The sequence below is a fragment of the Drosophila ananassae genome, chromosome 3L (assembly GCF_017639315.1).
Source record: "Drosophila ananassae strain 14024-0371.13 chromosome 3L, ASM1763931v2, whole genome shotgun sequence".
NCBI lineage: Eukaryota > Metazoa > Arthropoda > Insecta > Diptera > Drosophilidae > Drosophila > Drosophila ananassae.
The window spans coordinates 25,497,780-25,519,244 of record NC_057929.1 but is presented as its reverse complement, the minus strand read 5'-3'; the positions used below and the strand labels follow the sequence as shown (position 1 = coordinate 25,519,244).

The following is a 21,465-nucleotide window of genomic DNA, read 5'->3' as shown; positions in this document are numbered from 1 at the left end:
CCTTGAATAGGCAAAACTGCCCGCCCCTTACGCTAAACAACACCCTACTCCCGCAAGCAAACGAGGTAACATATCTAGGAGTACACCTCGATAGAAGACTCACATGGCGTCGGCACATAGAAGCTAAAAGAACCCACCTAAAGCTAAAAGCCAGCAGCCTTCATTGGCTTATCAACGCTCGGTCTCCCCTTTGCCTTGAATATAAAGTCCTGCTGTATAACTCGGTACTTAAACCTATATGGATGTACGGCTCCCAGTTATGGGGGAATGCCAGCAATAGCAATATTGACATAGTCCAGCGAGCTCAGTCGAAGATCTTGAGAACAATCACCGGGGCACCGAGGTACGTTCGCAACGAAAACATTCATCGCGACTTAAACATTCTTCCAGTCAAAGATGTGATCGCAGAACAGAAGGAAAAGTACTTTAGCAAGCTATTGTCGCACCCTAACCACCTGGCGAGAGGTCTAACAAGGTTGAGCAACCAATCACGACTTCGTCGCAATGACCTACCCACCCAGCGACCGTCTTGAGGAACGTGCAACCAGAATGCAGTCTTAGTCTACTGTTAGTCAAATGTTAATGTTAAGATTCGAAAACTTAGTCTCAAAATCAAGAGAAGATCCAATAAATAAAAGCAAAGTTTAATAAAAAAAAAAAAATAATGGCTTCCTCCCACCAATGGGTATTGGACGCGAATTTTAGCAATTAGCGCCCAAGGACCAGAGTTCAGATTCATCACATAAAAATGCGTCACTATAGACGAAAATGCAAGATCGATTATTATACGCCCTACGTCCGCCCACCTGATTCGGTTGCAGATACGGAGTTGAATCCACGGTCTCAAGGGTCCAGCACCTTTGCTCTAAGAACCATAGATTCCCAGGTTTGTAGGATGTCATCATTGCCCCATGCGAGAGAGTCTTCCCTTTACTCACTTATCCTTTGGGGCAGGGTCCAGCTTAGAGAAGATGATCAGGATGAGGAGGGATCCATGGATATCGGGCGTCGACCCGTGCCCGCATATGACCGTTGAACTTTTTACTTTTTAAAATATTTAAGTGTTTAGGCTTGGTCATATTTTGAACAGGAAAAAAAAAATTTCAAAAAAAACTACTGGATTCGTTTTCAGTACAATGTGATAAACAAAGTGATAAACAATGATCATCTTTTAAAATTTTCAAATAACATTTACTTTTCGAGATACTTGATTCTCCAAGTCTTAAAAATAAAAAAATTAAAAAACCAAAAGGTGACCATCATGGCCCATAGCCTAAAAAATATAAATTAAAAAAAAAAAACAAGAAAGGAAAGCTAACTTTGGGCGGAGCCGATGTTTATATATACTTGCAGTTGAGTTGCAGTCCGCTAGGTGGCGCCATGCATCTTATATTATTAGATATATAGCAGATCGCATTTCCGATTTCCGAGGATATAGACGGCCGATCCTTATGAAATTTGACAGATCGGATAAATTTGCCCAAATTAGAATGCATAGAAAGTCCCATCCTTCTAACTTGAAAAACAACATTTCCGATCAATCAGATATAGTCGACCGATCCCGGCCGTTCCGACTTATATACTGCATGCAAAGGAAAGAAGGGTGTGGCAAAGTTTCAACTCGATAGCTTTAAAACTGAGAGACTAGTTGGCGTAGAAACAGACAGACGGACAGACGGACTTATGCTTATATCGACTCAGGAGGTGATCCTGATCAAGAATATATATACTTTATAGGGTCGGAGATATCTCCTTCACTGCGTTGCACACTTTTGACCAAAATTATAATACCCTCTGCAAGGGTATAATTTATTTCGCAACAAGCCAGAGTTTTTGCCCAAAATCCTTAATATTTTCCTAATTCCTTAATATTTTAACATTTTTGATTTTTGCAACATTTTTTTTTCAATACTTCTTAAAGAACAAAAACCTTTCTTGAGCTTACTTTGCTTAAATTCGTATGTATTTTTCCAAGTTGAAGGAAAAATACTACAAGAAAAACGTGAAATTTTTAAAACTTGTTTAAAATTAAAAAGCTTTGAAATTTGTATGGAAGTCCTTTTTTTTAGATAGTAAGTAAGTGAACGGGAATTTAATGTGTACATTTTTCCATCTCACCTTAAAAAAACCTTATATGTAACAAATTTTAAACAAAATATTTCTTTTAGGTTCGTCTTATTTTGAGCAATGGTTCACTCTATTTTCCACCATTTGATGCGGAGAATTTTCGCGAAGATGTGCACTGGACAACGTATAGATGTTCCGCACGTAATACTATTGGAACTATAGTTTCAAAAGATACTGTAGTAAAAGCCGGTAAAATATCAATACTTACAGAAGATTTTAATACAAATTTTAATAAAGTTACCTTTTATATTTTTTGTTTTAACAACTAATCTTACTATTATGGTTGCAATAATTTAAGTAAGGACAATTACGCCTAGTTAAGAGGCGTAGCGAACCTCTCCGAATGAATAGGTGCAGTACACATATATTTAAATATATAAGCTCAGACGCGCTATGTGTTAAAACATATATTAGCACATAGCGCGGCTGAGCTCGGAAGGAGCACGAGAACGCCGAGACAACGTAGAACGTAACGGTTCTCGGAGGAATGTGCGGCCTTCCCTAAAAGGAGCAGGTGAAAGAGTGGAACGTAACGGCTCTCGGAAGCAGCCGTCTTTAGAAAGTTAGGTGAAGGAGAAACTCTATCAGTTGGGAAGGTTAGGAAAGAGAACGGAGCTATTACAGAGGTGTGGCGGGATTTCTGGAAAGAAGAAAGAAGGGAAATCAAGGAGGATTAACGGGCGCCTTTGGCACTATATAAGAAGAATGGAGTGATTAAGGACTGCGTCTTCTAAATGGTCGGGAAGCTTGAAGTATTGAGTTGGGGGACCGCTTTTCTAGAGTCCGACATTCAAGCAGGAAAATTTCCTTGGAGGAATTAGAAGTAATATGCTGAAGGACCTCCGTGTAAGTCCGACAGTCTCGAATAAAATCTAGTGCGGAAGGATCTGTGATCCGTGGCTCAGGGACACCCCGTGGCTAACTACGGCAGTCGTACGCGAGTTTAAAGACACTAGTGCGAAAGGATCCGGGATCCTTGGCCCAACTGAAGCGCATGGTAAAACGAGAAGGGCTAGTTAATTTCCCAGACACGGCAGGTATTCTGAAATCGAAGGATAGAGACGAACCGGTCTGGCGTACGCCATATAGCTTACTGACCACAACGAGCAGGTGTCATCCGGCAAGCGAGGGTTTACTAGCTCGGGAACTCTAGCCCAACAACGAAACCAATCAGGGACACCACGGTCCAGTCAGAAGACTCCTGCTCGCTGGGGCATAGGCACAGTGATCACCTGAAGTGAAGGGTCGCGACGGCTAACCACTGGTCGACTACAAATCCTGCAGGGCTTATGCAGTCCGGTGTTCTTGACAAGTGGCGAACGCAACCGTTAGTGTGTCCTGAGGGGTAGGAACGCCTTCGTGCCTTTTTCCGGCTGTCAGGCTTCAAGAAAACACATCCTGTCCGGAATATACCTGGGAGGTGTCCTGATTGGTGATCAAAACCGATCTGGTGCTATAAAAGAGCGACGGAAGCATCGAAAACAGGAAGGAAGACGCCGCAGCAAACAGGTCTACGACAAAAGGAGCATAGTCAGCAGCAGCAGAATGGCGACAGCGGAGGCAGCGACAACAGGAGCAAAGGATCAAATCTTTTCCCTTCATTGATGTTGTTTCATGATTCATTTCAGATCGTTCTGTTATATGGTGGCTATCGGATATAGTCGGCCGATCCTGATGAAATTTGGCAGAACAAACAAGTTTGCCCAAAATGAATCCATGGAAAGTCCCATCATTCCAGTTTAAAAAACACCAAAGTTATGCCAATTCCGATCGTTCAGTTATATGGCTGCTATAGGATATAGTCGGCCGATCCTTATGAAATTTTGTACATAATATATTTTTGCCAAATATAACATGTGTAGAAAATCCCGACTCTCTAACTTAAAAAACACGTTAGTTAGTTATGGCATTTCCGATCAATTAATATGTCTCCTTAACTGCGTTACACACTTTTGCCCAAAATCATAAAACACTCTGCAAGGGTATACAAATTTAAACAAGAAGGGAAAGCTACCTTCGAGCGGAGCCGAAGTTGATATACCCTTGCAGTTAAGCAGCAGCTTATATTATTACTATATATCGGATAGTATATAGTTGTCCGATCCTTATGAGAATTAAACCATCGAATCAATTTTCTAATAAAAATGTTGCAAACAGATGCTATAGCAGGGGCTAACAGCATCTATAAATATAGCAAGGTTATAGATCTTTGTCAAAATATAACTCGTGTGGAAAGTCCCCACTCTTTCACTTAAAAAACACCAAAGTTATGGCATTTGCGATCAATCAGTTATATGGCAGCTATAGAATATAGTCGACCGATCCCCGAAAGAAGGATGTGTGCAAAGTTTCAATTCGATAGCTTTAAAACTTTGAGACGAGTTTGCGTAGAAACAGACAGACGGACAACCGGACATGCTTATATCGACTTAGGAGGTGATCCTGATCAAGAATATTTATACTTTATAGTATGTATATACTTTATTATATTTTTGTATATATTATTGCAATGGTATTAAAACAACAGGGTGCTATTCCTAAAACTTGATAATTAAATAAAAAAAATGTATGCCCATTGTTAAGCTTTTGATATTTTTTAATAACGGCCAAATAAATAGACGATTTCACGGTTAAATTTCAATGTTTTTATTTGAGGGTTCAATCTAACCAACAAACTGAGCGGATGCGAGTTTGTCAGTGCCAAAAATACATGTAAATGAAAGCTTAGCAATAGAACTCAGAACTCAGAACAATGCATTTGTTTATCATTTCGTTGGCCAGGGGGCGAGGCGGGGAACGCACTCTAATTCAAGATGAGCGAGTGTGCAACAGCTCTACAAAAAAGTTCCCCAAAGCTCATACCCTACAAATATCAGTAAAGCGCATGCAAATGGGGGAGAAATAAACAAAAAACAGAAATGCTGATAAACCCGCCGTTGCTCCTCAGTTTTAGAATTTAAAAACTATTTTAAATAGCTTCGCCTTTGGCTGCTTGGCTCAACATCCTCCCCCCGTCGAAGGCTGGATCTTCAACAGAATCCTTGAGAGGCAGCAGACACCGCACGTTTAGTCGTTCCAACCGCTGTCTTAAGTATGGTTACACGGTTCACTCCGTCACGCCCAGGGATCAGCTCCAGTATCCTGGCCAGAGGCCACTAAATTGGGAGTAGATTCTCATCGTTCACCAGGACTATGTCACCAACAGAAATTACAGGGCCAGGTGTGTGCCATTTGGAACGCTGCTGCAACAGCGTAAGATACTCCTCCTTCCAACGGGCTCAGAAAACTTGCTACAGGAAGGAGACTCTCTGCCACCCTTCCAGACGGTTGACGTTTAGGGCAGCAAGATCCGGTTCGATGAACATTGGGGGCGACCCGACATTTAGAAAATGAGCCGGAGTTAGCACATCTAGGTCCGCAGGATTTTCTGAAATCGACACAAGGGGTCTAGAACTAATGATTTAGGCTATGCGGCATAACAAAGTACTCAATTCCTCGAAGCCAATAATTGCCCAGAACCAACTGCCCAATACAGGTGTTTCGCCGTTTTTACTGCTGCTTCCCACAGACCACCAAAATGGGGAGAGCGTGGAGGAATAAACCGCCGCTCGATAGACTTCGACAGGCAAAAATCGTGCAGAGAAGCCTGGTGATCCTGGTTGAGGAATCTTCGCTTCAATTCGATCAGCTCATTCTTGGCATCCACAAAATTGGTGGCATTATTCGACCATATCTGTCTGGGTTTCGACGCGTTCAAATAATCCGTTGGTGGGCGCTCAGAAACGAAGCTGTGGAAAGGTCGTTGACTAACTCCAAATGAATTGTCATCGTACTGAAGCAGATGAATACGCTCACATAACATTTAATAGGGCCCTTATTTCGAGTCTCTGCCTTGTAGAAAAACTGGCCCCCCAATGGGCCAGTATTGAGAACGGATTTTCACAACTAGTGCCCGAGGGCCAGAGTGCAGGTTCTTCTCATGAAAGTGAGTCACTATAGCCGAAGTGATGGGATGGCCTCTAGGAAGAATGAGCGGATGACGTCCACCCAGCGCAGAGTTCCGCAATCGCCCGTCAACACGCAGCAAACCAGCATCATCACAAAAAGTAGCAAGCGAGGCAAGCGGGAAGGCTTTCATCCCAATTTTCTTAGCTTCTGCAATAGGATCTTTGCCCTGCTGACGACAGGACCTACCAAGCCTATGGGGGCATAAAACCGAGCGACGGAAGATAGTATACATCTCCTGGTTGGTTTGGCTGTGGGCTGAAGAGCTTCAAAGGAAAATAGCATAAGGTCAGCAGAAGGATCCCATGCTAAACCAAGAGTTTTTGTGAACTGACCATCGTCAAAATCCATATATGACTCTCTATCACCTTCGGGTACTCTTTCCAAAACCTTTACGATTTTGGAGCACCATTTCCTTAATTGAAACTGACCCTTGTTCAACAGGGTCTGAGCTATTATCTGAATCGCTTCAGGCTTCGTTGGGGCACCAGATATGAGGTCGTCAACATAAAAGTCCTGGAGGACAACGCGAGAGACAGCGGAAAAACTAGCAGCTTCATCATTAGCCGGTTGGTGAATTGATCGAATAGATAGAAAAGACGCTGGCTTTGTGCCATAAGTCACGGTGTCGAGCTTAAAAACTTTCACGTCATCATGAATAGAATCTCTCCAGAGGATGCACTGCAGCAAACTATCATCCGGAAAGACTGGAATACAGGAATTCCTGCGGCACCAGAGAAATGTGACCCAGATCCAAAAATTCCATGATGAACAACGTATATTGGGTCCGTATGTCCTTACGACCCATATTGGGATGACGATCCGAAGCTTGCGCTCAAGTGAATCGAACCGCCGCAAAGCCTGTGCCTAGGATTCCTAACTCCTAACAGCTCCTCACTGTGCTTGCTTGCAAGACGAACTGAATAAGCATCGAAATGGCCCTCGCAATTGAGCTCCTCCTTAGTAGCCTGAACGATTTACGCAGTGCAGGCTTCCAGTTCCCAGAATTGGCGGAGAAGATAATCGAGGCGATCGTCAAAAGGGTTTGCGGAATCAGCAGGAATCATCTTATATGAGGCGGCCAAACGAGGTTTTCCTGGGATGCCACTTCCAAAAACTGGACATCCAAAACGTCTTGTGAGCCGGAGTCAAGTAGCGCTCGACTTGGAAGAAAAGCTCCTGATCCTGTTGGCGGTGGGCAAAAACACTACTTCAGCGCAGCGATCCTGGGTAACAAGAGTATTAGCAGAAGGAGCCCCTTCCGCCGGAAGCGGGAACGGAAGTGGCGCTAGATAGGCGCTCCACCTGGATGTCAACGTGCACGACCGTAGCCAGCTGAGAGAACCGCCAATATAAATCGCTCCCGATCTCGCTATAGTTTAGCTCCTCCAATTCCTCCTGCAGCGTAGTGAAGCGATCGCGCAGAAGCTTCTCCATGGACTCGAGGCCTTAACCTTCCGATGCAGAACCTCCATTTCCTGGCATGTCACCTCTGCGCGTCTCCGCAGTATCCTCTCACGACTTGACGCAGCAGTTTCAGTAGCATCAGCTCCAGACTCCATTGTGAAATTAAATAAAAATGCAACTTTGTGACTACAAAACAACGTCATTTTAGTGGCACTTTTAATGCTGATCTCAATAACCAACCGGGATAAAATTACGTCGGGGTCACTCGCAAGGATGCAATAGCGCCTAATGTCGGCAACTGCAAGTTGAGCAGCGGAAGGACGAGCATCCGCGGGCTAAGGGATCAGTCTTGAGGCACACAAAGCAGAGGGCAAGACGCCGGAACATCATCGTATCTGTCCTCAACGGACAAGGCGAAGAACTTTGGGCAGGCGGAGCCTTCAGGAGCATGCACGGTGGGTTGCTAAATGGCCTACGTCGCCCTGCCTGATTCGCTGACAAATGCGGAGCTAAGGCCAGATCCACCGTCTCCAGGGTGCGGCACCTTTGTTCCAGACTGTCATCACTGCTTCCTGCCAGAGAGTCTTCCCACTTGGCCTTTCTGGCAGAGTCCAGCTTTTAGAAGATGATCTGGATAAGGAGGCACCCTTGAATTTCAGCCGACGTCCTGGAACCCATAAGTATGAGTAGTTGAAATCCCAGCACCACTGGTACCATCCAAAAGCTTAGAGTGCGCAGCCACTCTCATCGAACGCTAGTGTTGGCAACCTTCACCTGGATGTCAACGTGCACGACCGTAGCCAGCTGAGAGAATCGCCAATATAAATCGCTGCCGATCTCGCTATAGTATAGCTCCTCCAATTCCTCCTGCAGCGTAGTGAAGCGATCGCGCAGACGCTTCTCCATGGACTCGAGGGTCAGAATGGTAGAATCGTCGGTCTGCATCGCACCCTTAACCTTCCGATGCAGGACCTCCATTTCCTGGCATGTCACCTCTGCGCGTCTCCAGTTCCAGTTCCAGTAGCATCAGCTCCCGACTCCATTGTGCAATTAAATTAAAATGCAACTTTATGACAACAAAACAACGGTGTTTTAGTGGCACTTTTAATGCTGATCTTAATAATCAACAAAAATAAAAATAAAAAATTACGTCGGGGTCACCAAAATTTTGAGCTAATAATATTTTTTAAAAGCGGCCAAATAAATAGACGATTTTTTGGTTTAATTTCAAACAATTTCAATGTTTTTATTTGAGGGTTCAATCTAACCAACAAACTCGCAGTCGGTCAAATCAGTGCCAAAAATACATGTAAATAAAAGCTTAGCAATAGAAACAATCCATTTGTTTATCATTTCGTTGGCCAGGAGCGAGGCGGGGACCGCACACAAATGCAAGATGAGCTAGTGTGCGGCAGCTCTACAAAAAAAGCTCCCGCGAATGGGGGAGCGCAAAGCGCATGCGAACGGGGGAGAAATAACAAAAAAATAGTACTGCTGATAAACCCGCTGCTGCTCCTCAGTTTTAGAATATATAAATTATTTTAAATAGCTTCGCCTTTGGCTGCATGGCTCAACACTCATCATTACATCATAAAAATTCACAAAAAAATTTTATGACCAATGTTTGGGCCAAGCAGTCACCAAAAAATGCATGTGAAATAATTATAATATGCTTAGCTGCAGCTGTTGTTATCAGCATGTATTAGTCTCTGTTTTGTCTCCCAGTTTCGCATGCGGTTTATTGTTATTTGTAGCTTATGCGCTTTGGGAAGCTTTGGTGGAGCTTCTGCGCAAGCTCTTGGTTTTGCATTTGTTGTGATTTGAAGTTGCCAAAATAAATATATTACAAACCTGATTTGAAACGGGTATATTTATTCGGCTGCTATTAAAAACTATTAATAGCATAACAACCATTATTGTATAAAACCTTATTATAGAAAAAACTTTTTTTTGTGTTGCATTTTATTAAAATTAAACATCTGAGAACGAGAATATTCATTCTCGTATTAGTTACAGAGAATTTATTCGCTTGCTTTGTAAAATCATTATGCGCTTCACATAATCCCGTGTATAAAAATGTATGCATAAATGTAGGTATACGCCGCTTCACCTAATGGCTCCGTCCGTTCGGACTTTCTCGCTCGGGCTGCTGGGCATGCGTGGCTCTTCGCGCTGATCGCTGCGCATCGGTGACTGCTCCTCTTATTGTTTATGTCCGGATTGGTTGCCTATTGAGACCTCTCCGAGGCGTACGTGTGACAGGAAATGAGTTCTGGGTGCCTGGCAGCCGGACACGGGCGACACTAGCATGCATACGCCCTGCAGGGTTCGTGGCAGACCAGAGACTAAACGTCGCGACTCCCTTACTCAAGTTGGTCACTGTTCATAAGCCCCAGTGAGCCTGGATCAGGAGTCTCCTGACTGGACCGTTAAGTCCCCGATCAGTTTCTTTGACGGCCTTAAGTTCCCGAATTGACCCAGTTCCCCTTGCTTTGCAGGATCACGCCTGTCCGTTGCGGATCCTTTCGCAGTCCTTCAGCATTATGCAACATGCAAGTTCTTTCATCAGCTCAATATCAGCTTCGCAAAAAGACTCGACTCGGGTCACCTCTATGGTTTTCCATATATAGCGCCAGGGGCGCCCGTTAATCCTTATTGTCAGCATCGCGCCCTGCTCTGCTTCCCTCCCATATATCTTTGATTCTCGTCGATTCTTGACATTCGCTGTTGCTACGCGGGCCGCACAGCCTTCTATTCCGTGTTCCGCTACCGCTCGCCCGGGCGCACTGCTCCTTCAAGAACGTTTACGTCGGCGTTTTCCCCCACCACACTTTTTAAAAAAGGCTGCCGAGGGCCGTTACTTTCCACGATGTCTTCGCCCTTTCCTGCTCCTTCTGGGCAACGCTACACTGACCCTCCGAGGACTGTACGTCATTTAATCTTCTCTGTCCGTCTCCTAGTTTCGCATGCACTTTTTTGTTATTTGTAGCGCATGCGCTTTTGGGAGCTTTGGAAGAGCTTCTGCGCCAAGCTCTTAGTTCTTCTTTTTTTTGTTCTTTTTTTTACATAAGTATAAAAAAAATTTTCTCCCTACATCTATTTTGTTTGTTTATACGTTTGGCGCCTACTCTTCTGTTTGGACTTTGAGCTCGCTCATGTGTGCGTTCTTCTCCTTCTCCGTGCCGACGCGCCGTAACACGACTATCACTGACAGCACGAAATTCATATTCGCTATTGTGGCGCTAGTTTCGCGGCGAATCCTTCCGCCGCCTTGGACAAATGGTGCACCTTTGCCCATACCGTGTCGCCAACCTTTAAATTTCACTTCGGTAACTTCATATTGTAATGCCTGGTTCTGTGCCACCCACTCCATGTTTCTCCGCACCAGCTCAAATACCTCTTGGAGCTTCTCCACGTTTCGGAGGCATGGCTTGCCCTGATCCTGTCCCCAATGCGTTTTGGTCTTATATTTCCCTCGGCAATCTGACTCTCTCCCTTGTGTTACAAAGCACGGCGAGTATACCGTGGAGTCCGAGACGCTTGAGTTTACTGACAGCATTAACTCTGGCCAGTGCTTGTCCAATTTCCTTTGGTCCTCTCCTTCAAATTTGGCTATCATCATCTTGATCGTTCTGTTCGCCCTTTCGTTAGGATTTTCGGATTCTCGTGATCAAATGCCACACGCCGAGATCCTCTAGAGACTACATTTGACACCGTAGCGTGCGAAAATTTTGCGCGGATTTCCTTCAGAAGCGTCTAGGTCGTTGCTTTTCGTAGCGGTACTATCTCCGTCCACTTCGAGAACCGGTCGATCATTACCAATAGCATTGTGTTCCCATATTTGAATGCGGCCAATGGTCCTGTGAAATCTGCACATACAAAAAATCTGAGATCTATTTCAGCATTTTATGCATGTTTCGCACTGTCTGACAGATTTCCGGATGTCCCTTTGCATCCCTGGCCAGAAGTACCTAGATACAACTTTACCATTTACTTTTCTTCCACCTATGTGTCCTGCTGTTGCGGCGTCGTGGTTCTCTTTCAGAATCTGCTGTCGCATGTCCACCGGTACATGTACCGATACGCATAGCTTCCACGACGACAGCTTTGATTATCTTTTTTTCAGAGCGCTTATTCACACTCATTTGCCATTTAGGCTTGCTGTGGCACTTTCTAGGTTCTTCATTACTGACTGATGGTAAAGTGCGCCCAAGGACATCTGGAACGTTGGTCTTGCTGAGGCTTAGTGCAACCCGAACGGGTTTTCTCTAGTGTTCCCTTTAGTGGGATTTTCCAATATCCGTCCTTTAGATCGAGCCTCCTAACAATCGAGGCACCGGGTACGCAACCTTTATTGATTTTGCGTTAATCTGTCGGAAGTCCACATTCATCCTCCTCTGACCCGTATTTTTTGTTAAACGATAGTAAGCTAAACATACCTATATATATCCCCTTGTGTTTTTGGGGTTTTTGTATAATATCTCTGATTTAAAAAGATATCGTCCTTCATAGTGATCCTGTGCTGTGTTATTTTCGACCAGATTTTCTGGCCTGTGAACGCCTCTAGCCCCTCTATAAACCTCTTGTTACGCTAATTTTTCCCAATTTACTGAGGGTCCTGTCGCCGCTATTGATAGCCTATCCTCCAGGCAGACACTCCATCTTTCTCTCCTTGATATCGTGATTTGGGAGCGCATATTACTGTTGTGCCGAAATTTCAGAGAAAGCCTAATCCTAGCACCATACTGCCTCCCATGCCTGGCACCATCAGCACGTTCAGCTTCTTCTCCTTGTCAAAGCTTACGCTTTTCTTGAGTATCGCCCATGTCTTCGTTGGGCTCCCAATGGTCACCTTCACCAGTCTTCTCGTCGCTATGCGTTCTCCGGCGATTCCTGGGTTAATGCTCACTTCTATCAAAGCTTTGATTTCTGCGCCTCCGACCTCGACGACTGCCGACAACTACTAATATCACCTGATAAACCTCGTACTAGTTTTGGAGGCAGCACCTTGCGATCCCTGCTCTCCTCTCAGTGACCGCTGAACATTTTCGCACGCTGGCAGCACTCTCTGCTCCTTACTCCTATTGCGGCACACACTTCAGAACAGCATCCTGGGGCTAATGCACCCACTTGCCCAATAATCAATGCTTCTCCACCTGCGGCATGCGTGTGCTGGGTTGTCCACTGATCCTTGCCTAGGACTTACTGTCCACTGCCGATTCTGCTTTTGCTGATCTATTCGATGCTGACCCTTGGCCTGCCATATCAGCATCCATCCTTGCCCTGTGGTGTTCTGTTGCTCCGGGGGCCCTGGTGCGGTTCATCTCTCTGCCATCTTGGTGTCCAACCCTGCTCATGCTGCCTGTTCCGGATGGGCGATTGGTGGAATTCATCCCTCTTTCCGGGTTCCCATCTATCGGATTGATTCTGCCATGTCGATTGGTCCGATGGCATGTGAAGATATAAACTTTGCCTTATGTAAATTGTATTACACTTTAATTATATTTTTCGAGTTTTTCATGCCGTGGAAATATCCGTACCCTTCAACAAATCCGCCTTGGTATAAAAGGCACCTATTCAACCTGAAGAACATCAAGACTAGACTCTTAATAAACAGAAAATAACAAGCAGCACACGATACTTAGTAGCTCGGTCCAATTTTACCGTGCATACCCACATGGAGTACCAGGTTGTGTCCTGAAAAACTGCCCTGAGGCACAGTGCAAACCTCTCCATAAACTTTATAATCTATCCCTGGAGACTTCGACCTTTCCCTTCATGTAGATGAAATCATACATATTTCATCTGAATAAAAAAGGGGAAAATCCGTAGCTGCAATTCCAAAGCTTTTTTTTTCGCGTGGTTCCCAATACCTACGTACAGCCCACCTCCCATGCAACCGACGGACAGGACACTGCTGTGTAACGTACGTCTCGAATCGAGGGGATAGATCCGAGATAGTTTAAGAGAACAGTAGGAGTAAGATATCACTAGGAAGAGTGTTTCACAGAAAAGGCGTTTAGTATAAAGGATTTAAGATTATTAGTGGAGCAGAGTGACAAGTTGTGGTAGAGACCATTGTACTCTGAACATAATACCTTGAACGGATCGTGTTGGGCATATGTCGAGCTATGGCATATGGCTGAGGAGTAGAGTACGAAAGTTTCTAGTCCTTCTACTAAGAACGTTAAAATGTATGTTAGTAAATTCTGGGTGTCTACATTTCCATAAATAAGATTATATAGAAACATGAAAACCAGCATCGTTCTACGGTTTGTTACTGATCGTAAGATGATTAGTAAAAGTCTACTACGATAAGAGGGGAGGTAAAGATTTGCATCCCAATTAAGTCCCCTAAGAGATTTTTTGTACAGATTCAATGTGATCAGACACACGATCCATACTCAAGAATCGGACGGATCAGTGATGTATTCAACGTTTTAGTTATGTACGGGTCAATAAATTCTTTTGACCATCTTTTAATAAAACCAAGCACACCAATAGGTTTATTAACCATGGTAGATATACATATGGTCAATAAATTTAAATTTCAAATCTAATAGGATAGCCAGATCGTTAACCTGAGTTAATCGTTCTAAGGCGTTTCCATAAAGAAAGTACATAGCCAGGTGAGGACTAGATCGATAAAATTACATGAGTTTACATTTCGATCCATTAAGCATTGCTTTATTTGCTAAACACCAATTTTGAAATTTATCCAAATCGGATTGAAGTCTAGACCGGGTGCTAGTGAATTTATACTGAAGATAAAGCTTAACGTCATCAGCCTACATAAGTACACGTGAATTAGTTAAGGCAAGAGGCAAGTCTTTAATGAACAGTGTAAAAAGTAGGGGTCCAAGATGGCTTCCTTGGGGCACCCTAGATGTGGCGCGGACTAGCCGCGAGGTAACATCTTTAAAGAAGACACGTTGGGTTCTCCCAGATAAGTAGCTCGAAATCCAGCTTAGGAGATCAGTTGGGAATCCCAAAAGACAGAGTTTACTTATAAGAAGCGAACGGTTAACAGAGTCAAACGCTTTACTGAAGTCAGTGTAAATGACGTCTGTTTGTAAGCCATTCCGGACCCTATCCGTGATAAAAGATGTTAGCTCCAATAAGTTGGTAGGCGTGGAGGAGCGCTACATGAAGCCATGCTGGCACATAAGTTAAGTTTTTCAAAAAGCTTTGGAATTGCAGACAATTTAGAGATGCCTCTATAATTTGCAGCGTCGGATATTGTCCCTTTTTTATGCAGCGGAATAATGAAAGATTCCTTCCACGTAAGGGTAAAGGTTGAAGTTTCCAGCGAAAGATTAAAGAGTTTAAAGAGCGGTTTGCACAGAGCCTCGGCGCAGTTCTTTAGAACACAGCCTGGTACTCCTTGTACTCTGGCGAATACACGGGCTTGAACTTAAAAAGATCCGATAACACACCTTTTGGATCGAAAGATGGGCAAAATATAACGTTGGCTGATTGGATATTATAAGTGTAAGGCTGAGAAAACTGCTACTAGGTGAATACGTTGTTTGAAAAAACTGTGCAATGAGATCTGCCATTGCCTGATCAGTGTTCGCATATGGGTTCTTAAATGTAAGCAGAGAAGGAAAAAATACAAGTTTGCACTTAGTGTTTACAAAGTTATAAAACTGCTTCGGATCCTGAGTAAACTGAATCCAGCAGCGGCGAATATAACTTCTATAACATTCTGCGTTATGCACGGAAAATTGGACCGAGCTACTAAGTTTCTTGAATAACTACGGGTACAGCCAGATAATCTATGTTTATTTAAAAGTCTACTTTTAATGTACTTTAAATTTATAAGGTGCCTTCGTCATCAAGGCGGATTCGTTGAAGCGGACGGATATTTCCAAGGCACGCAAGCGTCGAAAAAATATGTTCATAATAGCTGTAATAAAATTTAATAGGTGAAATACAATTTTTGTAATGCGATTTTTATATCCTCGCATGCCAGTAGATCAGAAAACCTCAAGAGTGGAATGATATGGATCCACATGTTTAGAAAGGGGCAAAGTTCTGGAAAGAGTAATTCCATCAGGATCAGAAACGAAACATAGGTCCAACAGCCGACCTAAAGAATTTCTAATGTGGTTAATTTGCCCGAGTGAAATGTCGAACATGCCCGCAGGGAAGTTGTGGTGGTAGTTAAGTTATAAATTTAATTAATTTTCAACAAAGTTTTTTGAAAAATTAATCACCCCACATTTGCAACAACTATGTAGTTCAAGAATATCAACTTACCAAAATGGCTTTAATAAGCGAAGCTCCGACCACTACCAACTTATTGGAGCTAACCGTTTTTGTCACGGATGGGTTCCGGAATGGTTACAATCAGATGTCACTTACACTGACCTCTGCAAAGCATTTGACTCTGTTAACCATTAACTTCTTTGAGTAAACTCAGTCTTTTGGGTTTCCCAACAGATCTTTTTATCTGGATTTCAAGCTACTTATCCGGAAGAACCCAACGTATCTTTTTTAAAGATGCTTACACACGTTTAATCCGCGACACATCTGGTGTGCCCCAAGGAAGCCACCGTGGACTTTTTACATCTTTTATCGATTTTCCTTCGATTTCCCTTAACTAATTCACTTGTACTTATGTACGCCGATGATGTTAGGCTTTGTCTAGATTTAGATTATAGATTAGATATAGATTTAGATTAATTCCTTCCTTCCTTCACTTCAAAGCGAACGGTCGTGATTATTTTTTGCGTGTGATAATTTCTATTTTTGCCAAACGCGGGTTGGAAACCTTAATTTAAACACTTGGTTTTTAATATAATACTAATATTGTGTCTTAATATTAAAGTTATACCCGTATCGCTACGTGCTTGTGCAGTGCCAAATTTGGGTGAGCATTTAATAAAATTAAAAAGTCTAAAAAAAGTCTAAAAAAATTAAAATGAAATATAGCTTTGCTTCTATTTTACTCTCTGCCTTTTTAAGTTTTGCAGTTAATTCTGCTCTTATCTTTTTGCGCGCATTTCTTTACACTTGCGCTCTCCCGTAGCTCTCTCTTTACTTACTCCCTCCTCTACCTACCTTTTATTAACCTTAGTTGGTACAGTGGTTGAAGGCTAATTTGCTTAAAATAAAAAAAAATAAAAAAAATAAAAAAAAAATAAAATTATAATAATAGAAAATTCAAAAAATTATAAATTCATTTTTGTTAATTTGTAATTTTTTAAAATGGAATACAATGTTGTCTGCTCATTAAAATCGTGCAATAAGCCGATATCTTCGTCCCAGGCCAGCATCTATTGTTGGCTGTGCGAAAGTGTCTCACATGCCAAATGTGCTGGCCTTACCCGCCGTGTTGCCCTCCATTATTGCTGCGCCCCTCGGTCGGTTGGGCGGGAGGTGGGCTGTACGTATGCAGTGGGAACCGCGCGCAGGCTACGTAATTTCTCTATGGGAACGCCTTAGAACGATTAACTCAGGATAACGATCTGGGTGTCCTATTAGATTTGAAACTTAAATTTACCGACCATATATCTACCATGGTTAATAAAGCTATGGGTGGGCTTGGATTTATTAAAATGTGGTTGTTGAGCTATAGCGTTTCGATAGCGGCCGAATTAATAAGACGAGGTTCAATTTATATTTCAATTTATTATGGGCCAATTTAACCTCAAAACAAATTCAGCGGTCGATCCAAACAAAACCGAATATACAAGTGCCTAAACTAGGAGCTTGCCCAGAAGCTCCACCAAAGCTCCCAAAGTGCATGCGCTGCAAAAGAACAACAAAGCGCATACGAATCTGGGAGAATCAAAGAATATGGAACAGCTGCTAACGGGCAATTAGTGGACCGCTGCAGCTAGTTACACTGAGAGAATTAAATAGAAATAATTATGATATTTGATGCTGGCACAAGTCCCAACAATGGTCAAAAGAATTTATTGACCCGTACATGACTAAAACGTTATGTATAACTATGCTGGGTATCGTGTTTCTATATAATATAATTAATGGTAATGTAAACAGCCTGCATTTACTAACACTCTTAAATTTTAGTAGTTTTAGATTGTTTTGCGCTTCTATCTCCACGCTCGACTCCAAAGTTGTCGGACTCTCCAAAGACTGTTCTCCAACTCAACACTAACAGCTTCCTAAAAAGACTCATTCCGGGTCGCTCTAGTGATGTTTCGTAGACGGGGCCTGTATTGGAGTATGAGGAAATTTAATCTTCTCGCAATAAACATTCAGAGGGTATTACATTTTTGGTCAAAAGTGTGCAAAGTGAATATATTTTTCATCACCTCCTGAGTTGATATAAGCAAACATCGAGCTTGCTTTTTTTTGGTGATAAAAGGTTTTAACCCTCTTCAAAATTAGTTTTCGGTCCAAAAAGATTGTGAGATGACTCCTAGGATGCCTAGATTGGGCTATCGAACGGGTTGCGAGTTGCGAATAGCAAACGACCTTACACTAAGTTTAGTTTTAAATAAAGCGAAGGAGACCAGAAGGTCTCTCCTCGGTGGCCCTGTCCGCAAATAATCAGCCCCAGACAGCTAGCGAGCATCCGTAAGCCGTAAGCGCTTGTTTTGACGCTTTTAAAAAGTAGCCTTTCACACTTCTCCTCTCCCACACTACTCCACTACTCTCCACACCTACTTACATCCCATCCCAAAACAACATCTCACACTGGGCCAGACAAAGGTGTCACTCGATCCGTGAGTCAGCCTGGCTGTGGGCCCAGTATACAAACTCTGCCCAATCTGAAACGCAGGGCTCAGGGTACTTGGTGACCCCCTGTTCTAAGAAGGTAAAATCAGAGCCTGCAAAGGCGGCAGCTACCGTGGAGTCCCAGATGACTCCAATCCGCGTACTATCATCCTACATGGCCTATGAAAGGCTGAAACCCGGCCTGTGTTGTAAAAACACAGAACCAGCAGTTTTTCAAAAACCGACTGGGCCAAGTATTACCAAATCCTCTCAAGCACCATTGCACTTGGAAACCGTGGAAAGTCCTAAAAATCTGGCGCAAGAATTCACTCAAGCCTGTAACAATGCCCTCAGAAGAGCATGCCCAAGAACTAAACCGAAAAAGTGACATAGGCGACCCTGGTGGTCTGTAGCTCTGTAAACTAGTAACTCTCCATACGGCAAGCAGAGCTCTTTTCAATACTGCTAAAGCCGGAAACGAGGAGACACTCTGGACTGACTACAAGGTCTCTTTGTCTTCCTATACAAAGGGCAATCCGTAAAACGAAGCGTTCTTCATGGAACTGTTTCTGCTGAATTCGAAAACACAGCCTGTGGCTTAGAAAAATTCTATTGAATCAGCCACAACTCTAGGCTATCTAAAAAAAGTAGACGGCTCTAGGACAAATAAAAGTGAGAAATCTCTAGCTACACTGCGAGAAACGCATTTTACAGGTTGCACCCCGGAAGCAAACCCGCTGCCAAATACAAGTACCATATTCACAAACTTCAAACTAAATATTGACCAGAAAACCCTATACTAGGCAATATGTTATCATAGTAATATCATAGCTTTAAGCCCTAGAATCGGCAGGTCCAGGTGAGATAATACCTGCTCAAGTCCTACAAGCAAGAGACATTGCCACAAATTGGCTCAAAAAATTTATTTAACAGATCCCTTGCATAGCTTCTAACCTGCAGAATAGTGCCGTCCTCACTAGGCACATCTTCTTTAACAAGGACCATAGGTAGAGGCGCTCCGCAAGGCGGTGTATGGAACATAGCTGTCAACTCGATTCTATGCAAGAGGGAGGCTGCACAATAGTGGCATACGCGGGCGACGTCGCAATCCTGTTCACAGGCGTTCTCATAAACGCAAAATTGCAAACTCTAGCCGAATGAACAAGCAGAAATGGCCTGGGAGTAAATGCGAAGAAAACAGAGTTACTTCTTTTTAGCAGGATATACAAATTTGCAAACCAGTATGACATATGCTTCATCTTGGTCCCAGGACTGAAAGCTACATCAAGTATGCTGAAGACCTCCAGATCAGCTTCAAACTTTCAAAAGTAACTAATTGAACTAGTTGAAGCACGAGTTAAAGCACGAGTTGAAAAGAAAAGGCTCAAGTAGAAAATCAAGTTAAGGAGCTATCCCGTGTCGTTGTCCCCATAGATAAACGATTAGCCGGGTTATGTCGGCGCCAAGGAGAACTAGGAGAACTAGAGTTAAAGGCACCTGAGGGAGCCCCAGATGACTTACTAAAATCGTTATGGGTTTAAGTCCAAGAAATCCACTTGACAGTCTTTCTTAGCCCTAGAGCGACGATTAACCGGTGATGTTCAGGAAATGTATTCCGACTTCATGAAAGAATATGAAGCCTTGGGATGTATGAAGTTTGTTTCAGCAACCCATCCAAACATCACTATTTCATACCACATTACATGTTCTTGAACCTGACAACAGCAGCACCAAATTATGAGTGGTGTTCGATGCTTTATGCAAAACATCAAGCTGAAAATTCTTGAACGACATGTGTTATTGTCTATACTACTGTCTATACTATACTACTGCGCTTCGGAACACACAAATATGTATTCACGGCGGACATAGAAAAGATGTACCGTCAAGTATGGGTCAATCCAGATAATTTCATTAACTTATAGTTTGGAGAAACAATCCATCTGAGCATCTGAAGTACTATAGCCTTAAAACCGTCAAGTTTGGAACGGGTGCTGACTCAGTAGCACCTTTCATTAATTCAGCAGAGCAACAGTATGTGCTTTTATGGACCCCTGTTTTTACATGGATCAAGAGAGAACTAGACAAAGGGGCAAGCCATTATTTCAAAGAATAGGAAAATTTAGAACACAAAAAAAAAATTTCTCAGCATGGCGGCTGCTAAGGACACATTTAGAGGAGAGATATACAATTGCAGGCACAGTCCTTTTACAAATTCCAGCGGATTGTTACTTACATGTTGCGGTTCTGTTATACGGCTAACAGAGCACCAACAAAGGCTCTATGTCTAGGTGAACTAAGCCATGCACGCACCATTATTCTGCGCACTATTCTGAAAATTGAATTTAACGCGGAGAGCAGCAGCTCAAATGTTACAAAACAGTGGAAAACAAGAGATCGCTTCTATTAATGGTTCCCATTTTTGGATCTGATGGGTAAAATCGAGTTTTAATTCAAATTTGAGTCAAGCTACGAATTTTTTTTGGAGGCAACAATATATTAAAGGAGCTCGAAAACATTGCAACAAAAGCAAAAGTCTTCAAATTCATTCCCCCACGAGAACCATCATTCGGGTGCCTTTGGAAAGATGCGGTAAAGTCCGCAAAACGGCTGCTTGTATCAATATAGCCACGGCGTCATTGACGTTTGAAGAACTCAACGCGGTGGTCGTTGAAGTCGAGACGATCCTCAATTTACGTCCTATCACTTTCATGTCATCAGACCACACTGACGAATCAGCTTTAACGCATGATACTTCATAATCTTCCTGACACCAACATTATCCCGTGCCGCAAATCTTTAATGAAAAGATGGGAAGTGGTATCACGACTGAAGCACGCCTTTTGGAAGCAATGGTAGTGTCAGTAGCTGCAAGAGCTCCAGAATCGGCACAAGAGGGATTGTTAGTGCTTATAAAGGAAAACAATGTGCCGCTAATAAGTTGGCCTATTTTTAATTCAGTTCTCAAAACGTGTTCTGCACCGAAAAACCTCGTTCGGGTAGTGGACGAGATTAAAAACAAGCGCTCATTGGACGACACCCTCAAGGCGGAACAGTCTGATGAGCCCCCTGTACAACGCAAAAGGGGAAGCCACTCATCAATACCTGTAGTTCTAGCACTAATAGTGATATTTCCACCAGCTATGGCAACGCCAATTTAAGTAAAGGAGTTCAGAAACAAGCCAGGAAAATTCTACGAACGTCTGGGAATGATATAAAGGTACTTTCAGTTGG

General features: G+C 43.1%; 1 protein-coding gene across 7 annotated transcripts in view; it reads left to right on the top strand.

Annotated features, from left to right (window-relative positions):
- Nucleotides 1–21,465, top strand: part of LOC26514435 (Down syndrome cell adhesion molecule-like protein Dscam2) — a 1,172,063-nt gene that overhangs the window by 202,362 nt on the left and 948,236 nt on the right. For all 7 annotated transcript variants that reach the window (XM_044715439.1, XM_044715441.1, XM_044715442.1 and 4 more), the window contains exon 3: nucleotides 2,169–2,316. In XM_044715439.1, coding sequence (XP_044571374.1) covers nucleotides 2,169–2,316 — 148 coding nt within the window. The remainder of the gene's footprint in view (nucleotides 1–2,168; nucleotides 2,317–21,465) is intronic.